Source organism: Sebastes umbrosus, chromosome 4 (assembly GCF_015220745.1).
Source record: "Sebastes umbrosus isolate fSebUmb1 chromosome 4, fSebUmb1.pri, whole genome shotgun sequence".
In the NCBI taxonomy this organism is placed as follows: domain Eukaryota; kingdom Metazoa; phylum Chordata; class Actinopteri; order Perciformes; family Sebastidae; genus Sebastes; species Sebastes umbrosus.
This window is the reverse complement of record NC_051272.1, coordinates 30,004,428-30,015,911: the sequence shown is the minus strand read 5'-3', so window position 1 is coordinate 30,015,911 and position 11,484 is coordinate 30,004,428. Positions and strand designations below refer to the sequence as shown.

The 11,484-nt window shown below is 39.0% G+C and overlaps 1 protein-coding gene across 4 annotated transcripts in view; it reads right to left on the bottom strand.

Annotated features, from left to right (window-relative positions):
* Window positions 1-249: 249 nt before the first annotated feature.
* Window positions 250-11,484, bottom strand: part of dyrk4 (dual-specificity tyrosine-(Y)-phosphorylation regulated kinase 4) — a 36,225-nt gene continuing 24,990 nt past the window's right edge. For 3 of the 4 annotated variants that reach the window (XM_037768575.1, XM_037768577.1, XM_037768578.1), the window contains exons 3-14: window positions 11,291-11,443; window positions 10,706-10,856; window positions 10,308-10,471; window positions 8,710-8,846; window positions 7,342-7,482; window positions 5,755-5,893; window positions 5,416-5,497; window positions 4,427-4,599; window positions 4,240-4,300; window positions 3,912-4,041; window positions 3,592-3,728; window positions 250-2,131 (exon numbers count right to left, since the gene is read on the bottom strand). In XM_037768575.1, coding sequence (XP_037624503.1) covers window positions 1,854-2,131; window positions 3,592-3,728; window positions 3,912-4,041; window positions 4,240-4,300; window positions 4,427-4,599; window positions 5,416-5,497; window positions 5,755-5,893; window positions 7,342-7,482; window positions 8,710-8,846; window positions 10,308-10,471; window positions 10,706-10,856; window positions 11,291-11,443 — 1,746 coding nt within the window. In that variant the 3' untranslated portion in view covers window positions 250-1,853. The remainder of the gene's footprint in view (window positions 2,132-3,591; window positions 3,729-3,911; window positions 4,042-4,239; window positions 4,301-4,426; window positions 4,600-5,415; window positions 5,498-5,754; window positions 5,894-7,341; window positions 7,483-8,709; window positions 8,847-10,307; window positions 10,472-10,705; window positions 10,857-11,290; window positions 11,444-11,484) is intronic. The other variant, XM_037768576.1, reaches the window with a different exon arrangement.

The following is an 11,484-nucleotide window of genomic DNA, read 5'->3' as shown; positions in this document are numbered from 1 at the left end:
GTATACATGTCAGGTGCCTGTAACATTACCTCTGATGGTGGTGGTGATGATGATGATGTATAAGGCTTGTCTGATTAAACTGTGGTGCACTCAGGCAAGTGTAGTTGTTATGGCCTATTTTGGTTGGTCTTGGCCCACCTGATTTTCTCTGCGCCCACTCACACTGTGATTTCTGCCTAAGCCACTGAGGACATGGAAACATTAAACACATAAAATGAAGATACAAATGATGAAATATGAAAGCATATGCTCTTTGAAACAACTTTTTATTTCATCATAAAAGACAAAAAGACATAAAAATTGGTATAACTATAACATAACTTTTCTTATTTCAGCTGCAATCCAACTTCTTGGGATCTCTTGTTGCTTACCTAATACATAGTGAGGGGATGGGTCTATTTTAAATTCAAATTGGATCTCTTTTGGTGACTAAAGACATAAATCAGTTGTAAAAAATATGGTTAATAATGAAACATTTTCAACATTATCAACATTTTCATTATGATACAGTTTCATTATGTTCAGTAACATTAGCCGAGACATTATTTTGTCAAATAAAGGGGATCCTGGCAGGGTAGTCTGAACCCTTGTCTGTTTGACAGGTAAGAATCCAACTGTTTAATCCAGGTGTACACACACAATAGTAAAGTGCAAGATTTCTAATACTGCAAGGCACAAACTATCAATTACAGGATTGTCTTTTTGTTTCTAATATAAAAATGTTATGAATAACACAGACATACAAAATATCTTCATACAGTAACAACACAACAAGTAAAACCTTGTCTAAACCCTCAACAGATGTCTGAAATATTCTCTTAAAATATGTTCTGTATTACACATACATAGGAAATTACAGCAGAATTATATACAAAAAAATCTATTATAAATACATATTTTATGATTGTTCAATTAACTTGTTAAACAAATATGAAACATAGGATCAAACATACTCCATAATAAATATGTGAAATCATTAATAATCAATATGTCATCAACTGCATCTATAATTAAAAAGTATATGACAATTATTTCTTTGATTAAAAAAGAAAAAAAACATTTTTTGGCTCAGCCTTCAATGCACACATCTTAAAATATTATTAAAACGTGTAAAAGAAAAAGAATAAAAAGCAAAAACAAATATTTGATCAATGTTATACCCATGCACTGTCTACTACTTTGTTTTTTTTTAACATGGAAACTGAGAAAATATGGTCTAACTTGTTTATCAAAGATTTTAATGCCCAGCAAATATTGGGTTCAATAAATAATACAGGAGACAGGCACAGCAAAAAGCTGATACTGTACTATGAATTAGATTATTAAACATTTTATCTAAATTCAACAAGTGGCAGACAACTTAGTGTCTCAGTTGTGACACATTTAAACAAAAATGCCTGCAACTGCACCGTAAGTCTTTATAAAAAAAGTACAACTGGTTGATTGACCTCACTGTCATACAAACTCAAAGTTTCACAGAATAAAAGAATACGCTATGACTGTATACTTAAAACAATAAATAGAAGATGTCCCTCTTTGCTGATGATCAGTGTGTCCCCTCCATACATCGATAATTTGTTCACGGCATGTGGGAACTGGTTTGTTTCCTAACTGTCAGCAGGAAATATCCACTTGAGCTGCTTCTCTAACATGTTGTTTTGTGACGTCGTAGACACATGTGCAACATGGCAGTGTTTGCAGTAAATGGAAACATGAAGGATCTTTACATTTTCTGTGTGTGCAGGCCAAACAAATGCAACTTTCTCTCAGCATTTCCTTCCACATCACCAACTCAATCCCTCTCCGGTGGGGAGTGGGACACTGAGCCTGAACAGTAGTTCCCACTTTGGCTGTTAGATGATAGGGGGCAAACACTGAGACGGCTCCTGGCCATCTTTTCTCTCTGTGCCCACTTCCTCTTGAGGCTTGATGATGATGTGGACGGGCCTCTCTCCACCTCCTTCTTGCTGCTTGGTATCCGTGGAGAGCTTGCCCTCGTTCTCATACACCTCCTCCTCCGCCGAGGCGCCGATGGGCCGCAGACGCTCGGCGGGGGCCATCTTTGTTGCTGTCGCTGTAATGTCTCTCTTCAGCTTGTCAGTAGTGCTGCTCTCTGAGCTGACCTTCTCCGCTGTACCATAGAAACAAAGGACATTAAATGTGTGAGTGCGAGCAGCATGTGCCCATTCAACATAAACCGTACAGATATTATAGATATAAGGCAAATCTTTGCTCTATTTTAGCTGTTTGTTGTGTCATTTTATACTTTTACTTAAAGCCCTCCTCCAATGTATTTTGGTATTTCTATGATATTTCCTATTTGAGTCATTTCCTGATTAAGTTGAATGAACTTAGTCAGGAAATGACTCAAATAACACTTTGCCAGATTTGTTTTGACAAATACCTTAATTTTGTGTTCAAAGTTAAGAAAAGAAGGTTGTTGGTGAAACGGGAATATGACGTATGACAGTAGAATTGGACAGTAGAATCTGCAAGTCATACGTCATCCTCCAAAATTGTTCAGACACACTCATTTACAGGGCAGTTTAAAGAGGACCTATTATTGTTTGCGTCTGAGCAGCGGAAAACCGATAAATATGTTTATCTGTCTGTCAGTTTGTCTCTCTAGTTAGTTAGCTAGTCAGGTGTAGTTAACTAGCCCAGCTTGTTGCATTAGCTAACTGAGGATTTTAATTTTATCTTTTAGTTTCCTCCACCTTAGATTAGTGTGTTTATTTTCACAATGGCATTTGTGTGTGCCGAGAACGAGTGCAATCAACGCAGTGGATTACACAAAAACACACTGACTGTCTCTCTCACTCGCTCTCTTCTTTACCGTCTCCTCCTGGAGATACAGTAAATTAACGAAAAGCAGCCAATACCGTTTTGGAGGTTCGCTAGCCTCTAACAGGTTTGGACGATGGGGAGTGCACAACTTTCAGCCCAAGAGAAAACAAGAGAAAAGTCCCGTTAGAGAAATAAACGTATCAAAGTGCAGCCTGGTTCGATGTCGGTGCTGGAGCTGAGGCGAGAACGGCCGATGTTAGCACCTCCAAAACGTCCCGAAACTGCATTCTAACGGTGGACCTCGGTCTATCCGTCCTGCGGTGCGGCTCCTCGGCTCAGCAGCAGCCAGACGGCCAACTTCGCCAGGAGGAGTGTTGCGCTAATGTTTGTGATCTCATAAACAGTAAATTCATCTAAACTGGGTTGAAAAACAATGCAATCTGGTTGCCGTGGTAATGAATTACGTCCGACTGTTAACCACACCCATTCTCTGTTTGAGAAAGAACTTTATCCAAAAAACAGGAAGTAAAACTGATTGGAGGGGGGCTTTAAAGAGGACCTATTATGCTTTTGTGGGGTGTGGGGGGGGCTCAAACTGAACGTTTCAGACGGAGGGTGAAAAGAGGTGCTGCAGCACAGCCGGTATGAGAAAAGTAAAGAGTTTTTTTTAACATCAAAGCATGTAAACATGTTCTCGTAAAAACCCAAAATACAAGTATGCACCTGAAAATAAGCATAATAGGTCCTCTTTATACTGCCTCTTATCGTAAGTATTATGGAGGATGAAATGAACTGTACTCTTACCAGGCTTGCAGGTCGAACTGTCTGAGGCCTTCTTCACAGTTGGCCTGGTTCTTGGCCGGATTTTGTTGAAATTTCCCTCCAGGATCCACTCGTGCTGTAACCCCTCATCCGGAGTCATACGTTTTGTTGGATCCCAACTGAAAACACACACAGAAAAATAATTTAAGTCTGTGAGTACAGATTGTTTTTTGATCTTTTAATAAAAGTACCACTGAAGCACACTTAATTAAAACATCACATCCAGTTGGTTGCAGGCCGTTACAGATAAAAGAAAAGCCTGTTCTAGTAGACAGATGGGCAGATATTTAGAGTGAACATACGTGAGGCAGCGTTTGATGAAGTCTAAGAACAAAACGTCATTCGTTTTCAACGCAGCTGAAAGCTCCTTGGAGTTGGGTCTCCTCTTCTTCCCCTTGCTATTAGTGATGTTTCTGGGGTTTCCTTTTGAGTCTGCACACAATCATCAAACACAGCACGGAGTTATCATCACGGCACATTGTTCCTATAGAGTTATCTCACACCTTCTGCAAAGTACTGGCCTAGTTATTCATCTATCGTCTGATCACATATAGTCAACAGCTGCACAACATAAAATATCCACAGAAATAAGATATTAAAAAAAAGATCTGAAACTGAATAAATTCTCACCAAAGAACAGCCTCCTCCTCGACGCTGACTGAACAAAATCATTTGGAGGCATCCCGAGAACCTGTGAGTCAAAATATCACCTTAATGCACTGAAGCAACTCAGCAACCCTTTTGGAAAATTGTTATGCATTTACATTTGTGAGACTTGCAAAATAAATGTGGAAACACAGTTATTTCCGTGTCGTACCTCCATGATGCAGGCTATCTGCTCCACCTCGCTCTCTCCTGGGAAGATAGGATAGCCTGTGTAGAGTTCGGCAAGGATGCAACCCAGACTCCACATGTCAATGGCCATGCTGTAGGGGTGACCCAGGATGACCTCTGGAGAGCGGTAGAAGCGACTCTGGATGTAGGTGTACACTAATGGAAAAGATGAAAGAGATATAAGATATAAGATAGGAGTTCTGTGAACCATTTATTTTAATATCTCGACATGGTAAAAAGTATTGTTACCTGGGCTGTCAAAGTTAATGCGTTACACCACTAATTTCTTAACCGCATTAACGTATTTTAGGTTGTAGCGGGCTAGAGTAAAGATACTGGCATCATATGAAACTAGAAAACCTAAGTAATCCATTGGTACCAACTATGTCATACTAGTTTGTCAGGAAGGAGGTTGAATAACGCTCCAAACTTGTGCTAAATTTTTGTGAGGAAAAACTGGCATGGCTATTATCAAATTGGTCCCTTGACCTCTGACCTCAAGATATGTGAATGAAAATGGGTTCTATGGGTACCCACGAGTCTCCCCTTTACAGACATGCCCACTTTATGATAATCACATGCAGTTTGGGGCAAGTCATCGTCAAGTCAGCACACTGACACACTGACAGCTGTTGTTGCCTGTTGGGCTGCAGTTTGCCATGTTATGATTTGAGCATATTTTATATGCTAAATGCAGTACTTGTGAGGGTTTCTGGACAATATTTGTAATTTTTTTGTGTTTTTAATTAATTTCCAATAAAAAATATATACATACATTTGCAAAAAACAAGCCTATTTGCCCACTCCCATGTTGATAAAAGTATTAAATACTTGACAAATCTCCCTTTAAGGTACCTTTTGTACAGATAAAAAAAATGTGTGATTAATTTGCGGTTAATCGCGATTAAATATTTTAATCGATTGACAGCCCAAATTGTTACATATCCTCTCAGTTGAGTTTTATGCTCTTACCCCTTTGTTGTTCATAACAGCTTGATCCAAAGTCAACCACCTTGATGTTCCCTGGCCCTCTCTGAGACAGAAGGATGTTCTCCTGTTTAAAAGTAGAAGCAAAAACTTTCAAACACTTGGCTTTATATAATGCTGCTGCAATATTATACTGCTGCCACAAGATGGAGCAAAATTCACACTATTGTACCGGGGAATCTTTTGCAGTACAATCATTAACCACAGTGATTCAGTGGAAAGGTGTGGTCCACCTCAGGTTTTGTTAACTATATTTGAAATCGTGTCTCATATTCTATATCACAAAAATAAGTTCAGGTATTACAGCAACTATGAAGTCAGTACCGGTTTGAGGTCGCAGTGGATTATCTTCTCCCTGTGCAGCATCTGCAGGCACCTGAGGAGAGCGTGGGTGAACCGTCGGATGAGAGCGATACTGAAGCCCTGGAAGTTGTTTTTTTTGATGAGCTCGTACAAGTTCACCCTGATGAAAGAAACAAAATGATGTATGGTTAGATCATACAACATAAAGAATAATCAGATATATTTTTTCTAGGGCTATCAATCGATTAAAATATTAAATCGCGAGTAATAACAAATTTTTTTATCTGTGCAAAATGTACTGTAATAGGAGATTTGTCAAATATTTAATACTCTTCTCAACATGGGAGTCAACAAAACTATTGCTTTATGCAAATGTCTGTATATATTCATTATTGGAAATCAATTAACAACACAAAACAATGACAAATATGCTGACTTGACTATGACTTGCCCAAACTGCATGTAATTATCATAAAGTGGGCACGTCTGTAAAGGGGAGACTCGTGGGTACCCAGAGAACCCCTTCACATTCACATATCTTGAGGTCAGAGGTCAAGGGACCCTTTTGAAAATGGCCACAACAGTTTTTCCTCACCAACATTTTGCGCAAGTTTGGAACATTATTTAGCCTTCTTGGCAACGAGCTAGTATGTCATACGTTAAAGAAATTAGTGGCATTAAAACAAATTACATTAACACGTTATTATCGTATTAACTTCGACAGCACTAATCAGATTTTCTTTTTCTTTACAATACTTTTAATATTTTCTTTTTCTATCTATGTACTTTGTTCATTACATAGCAGAGGGAGCTCAATACAGATTGCACCGCATGAAGAACTTCTTCATGTTCCTCAAATAAACGCTCTGAGGCTGCTAGGGTTGATGTCACTCTACACTTTATATTACCCTGACTGTGAAGCGCATACTTAAATAATCTATGATTGTGCTCACTTTCAGAGGGAGACAGAGACACAGAATGTGTCCTCCTACTATTTCTTGCTTCTTGTAATAAGCATAAACTTCTTTAGACTGTGTAACTGGAGCCTTCACACCATGAAGCAAGAAGGGGTAAGAGATAGGGCCCTAATCAAGGCCTTAACTAAAGGATTCGGTGACGGTAATGTTAGACAAGGTGGCAGTCCCAGTCGTCCTCTAAAGGTCATTCGGTCTGAGTGATGCACACAACTATCTCCCTTCAAATAGTTGCGATCCACGCCAAAACACAGATGGCTAAAGGTAACACAGGTGATCACTTGACTCCTGATTGGCTGCGGTCAAGTAGTGTTAGAATGAATGAACTGAGAAGTGCCTTTGATAAGACATTGCAGTGATCTAAATGTCTTTTGTACCTGGGGAAAGGTGGCATATCTTGAATACGTTCGATTAACTGGTCAGTAAAAACATAAAAGAAAGTTTCTGTTCGATGTTTGTCAGCTCGTTGTTTTATCATTGTTGATATTTGTCTGTTTACATATCGTATACATATGTCGAAAAAAGAAAAATGAAAAATAACTATTCTGTAATGTCTTTATAGTCTCCTGTAAGACTAACTTATGAACATGCGGGCCTGCTCGCTCGCATGCAGAATACGAGAGGCCGTACTAACCCGAGAAGCTCAAAGGAGATGCAGAGGTGATTTCGGAAGTAAAAGTACTCCTTCATGTGGATGACGTTGTGGAGGTTGTCTTTGTCTTTCCTCTTGATCACATCCAGGATCTTCAGCTCGACCAGAGCTTGGTGATGAAACCTACGGACAAATTTACAGGAGGTGTTACATGATTGAAATTCAAAAATATTACCTGTAGTGCTGTCAAAGTTAACGCGATAACACGTTAATGCAAATTAGTTTTAAGGCCACTAATTTCTTTAATGCATTAATGCAATTTTTTTACCTACTTATTATTTACAATAATAAATATATACATACATTTGCATAAAGCAAGCATATTTGCCCACTCCCATGTTGATAAGAGTATTAAAGCCTTGACAAATCTCCCTTTGTGGTTTTGAACAGATACAAAAATGTGTGATTACTTTGTGATTAATTGCGATTAACTATGGACAATCATGCGATTAATTGTGATACAATATTTTAATTGATTGACAGCCCTAACTACCTGTGATTTCAACACCATTTATTTCTGAATTTCCTGGTATTGCAGGGCCAGAATAAATAAATGTATGTAGTCAAGTTCTGAATTCTGACAGACAATATTGGTGATAAATACTGGGACTCTTTGGACATTTTTGATAGACTATATGAACATTTCTGCTGTCGATTTTCTCTGATAGAAAGGTTTCTACCGCCAGATATTTCTTGATGTCAACTAAACACAATCCTCTCCTGGGAGAGATCAGATCAGATCAGCAGTGCAGAGTTCTCCTGAGGCAGTTGCACCCATTTTGTTTTCTGCATTATTGAAGTTGTGGTAAGACCCGACCAAACCTACAGCACTCGGGCAGTTGCTGCCACGGTGATCCTCTGTGAATAAGGTAAGATAACACCACAGGGGGTCCCCACTTCTATCATGCTAAATCAGGATCTCAACAATTTGGCTCCTAAAATGGAAAGGGATAGCGTCGCAGGCATTTGGGAGAACTTCACAACGGGGTATCATATCTCAAATGAATGCCAAAAATTGACTCCTTGAATGTGACAAATAACTTATTCTATAGAGTAACTAGGCAGCCCGTAATCCCTTGCGTTTTGGTTTGTTTGGTCCGCACCCGTGTACGATTACTGTGTTCACCACTGCCCAAATGAACCGCACAAGGGGTTGAACTGCGCCAGAGTTCGATTTCAATTTTGGCTTGTGAAAGGGCCCCTTAATGTAAAAGTAATACAGGATGTATTTAGTAAAAACATTCTGGATGAATAATTTGAAGATGTTTTCCAGCACAGGTTCAGTTAAAAGTGACTTTGTTCAGAATGAAATGAAATAAATTAAAATGAAGTATTTGTGTGTACCCGTACCTTTTCTTATTGCGTATAATCTTAATGGCTACGAGTTCGTTGTTCTTGTGGTCCAGACATTTCAGGACCTGCCCAAAGGAGCCTTTCCCAATCACTTCTAGCACTTCAAACCTGTAGCCAATGTGGTCATGCAACACCTGGAAAAGCAAGAGGAAGACTATTATGCACTGTATGCTTTCACTGAAATAAAAATATCCAACAGCAAAATTAACTATATGAATAAATCAAAACATTGTAATTTACGGATTTTAATCTATAATAGCTACTATTAATGATTATGCATGCTGTTTACTAAATGACAATACAGTTGTTACAGTTGCTACAGTATCTTTCCTGTAACTGTCAGTTCAAGCCTGTGACAGTGACATGAGCCACAATAGAGATGTAGGAGTCCAAACAATGGTCAGTCACTCAGCCTTAAACAGCCCATTCACTACGTATCGTCTATCACATAACTGCCTGCCAGTCACCTGATTTATACAAGACCGTTCAGCCTGTTGTCGCTGGGTTTGGTGACCTCAGTTCAGTTTATTGTGTACAGCATTAAACAATCAGTCACACAACCAGAATGGCGGGTTGATGTCTGAAGCTGCTGGATTAAGGTCATACGAAGGCATCTGGTCACGTGCGGTTCATCTTAGGCAGCTTGAAAGCCTGCGTACGTTAATGTTATTAACGTGTCTTCACATTTTCGGTTCATATTCTTACTTTTTAATGACATCAGTTTCATGTCTCTGCACAATTGAACGCATGTGGACGTGCTTTTAAATGGGGCTGACATGAACTCTGAATAACCTTTTATAGAACTATACTGGTGGTTTTAAAATCAACAATTTAGTTTTATTATTGACATCACTGCTGACCACGTTATGAACTAAACCAGTGGTTCCAAACCTTTTTTTCTTAGGGGAACCCTTTTCTATTATTGAGTAAAGTGACGGCCCCTGACTAAGTGACATATTTTATGGATATTTCATTTTATATTTAATGCATATCAATAATAGTATAGAACAACTGATAAACTGTACAATAAACCCAAATAGTGAACGCAATAACTGCAGGACAGATGTCTAAAACAAGCGATTTGGATAGATTTTGATCAGATTATTTCCTGTGAATATTGCATCAGAGATGAGTTTTTCTGTCATTTTTAGAAACTTTTAATACAAATCTTTCTGTATTTTGTTTAAAAAATCATACAGACTTAATATGCTTCTTTTTTTCATTTTCTTCTCCCTGACGCTTGCCAATTGTTCTATTAGCTCTTTGATTGTTTGCATACTTTTCTAATTTTTAAATTCATATTTCAAATAATCTTAACTTTAAAAATGACTAAACTAACTAACTAAACCATATGTTGTCGGATTGAATTCTTCTGGTAGCTACAGTATGAGTTACTACTGTAGAAACATGGTGGCCGGCTCCATGAAGAGGAGTATTAAGCTATAAACGGCTGATTCTAAGGTAACAAATACACAACAATTCTTATTTTCAGATGATTATACACTAAAGAAAACATACTTATTTCTGCAAATAGATCCCCCTAAATGCTACATACGGTTCCTTTAATGTTCATTGTGACAGAGCACCCATCTTACCCTGACGTAGCTTCCGTGCTCGTCATCATATCCAGAGTTCTGCGGCGTGCCTTGGGAACCCTCGATCTTCTGAGAGCCTAGACCCAGGAACCAGATCTCTGCGTAGTCCATGATCTCCTCCTGCTCAAACTCTGTCATCCGGTCCTGGAAGTTCTTCAGTGCCTCTGCAAACAGGGAGTAAGAGGAGGAGGGTGTGATGAGTCACTATCTATCTGATCACACCTCTGCCAAGAGCAGAGGATTGTGAACAATCGACTTCAATGCCAGCATGCTATTTTTACTGCATCAAAATTGTTACTTAGTTATGTGCCTGTCTTGGAACACTCCCGAAAGATTCAATATGTGAAATAACATCTCTGTAATTCTGTTGTTTTGCACTCTTATCCACAATAACATACCTATGGGGGACATGGGTAACCTTTGTCCCTCGTATGCCTTCTCTTTCTCCAGCTTGTTGCTGAAAATCTTGCTGTTGCGGGAGACAGACACTTTATCCATCGCTGCGCCAAACCTCATGCTGAACTGCTGAGTGGGCTTTGGTCTCTCATCCTGTACAATAAACACACACAGAGAAAGGAGAGTTCCTTTGTAATTATGAGCAAAGTAAAGATAAAGTAACTACAGTGTGACCTTCACATTGTTTCCACATCGTGTCAAAGTTAACGCGATAATAATGCCATAATTGTCATGTTATGATTTGAGCATAGTTTTTATGCTAAATGCAGTACCTGTGAGGGTTTATGGTCAATATCTGTCATTATTTTGTGTTGTTAATTCAATATTTGAATCGATTGACAGCCCTATTTCCACAGTGAAACTACTATGCTGTTTTTCAGTTTTGAGTTATATAAGCCAATGTGGAAAAAATATTGATGCTCCAATCTTTTCTTCCCATCAGAAACATCATGTGGCACTGTAATGTAAATAGCTGCCAGTGCCACTGTAGGATATTATAGGCTGCTGCTGGTGTGTGAGAGCCTCACCGGGTGTGTCTGGTAGTTGTTTTGGCCCCCTTTGTTGGCAATTTGGGGCAGGATGTTGTCCGAATGCTGGTGTTGGTTTTTGGCATTGCTGACCACCACCTGGACCACTGGTGGCTCAAGCTGAGGCAGGGTCCCAAGTCCAGGGGCAAACTTCTGTAAAGCAGAGTGATTGTTTTAATTCAAAGCATCAGTAG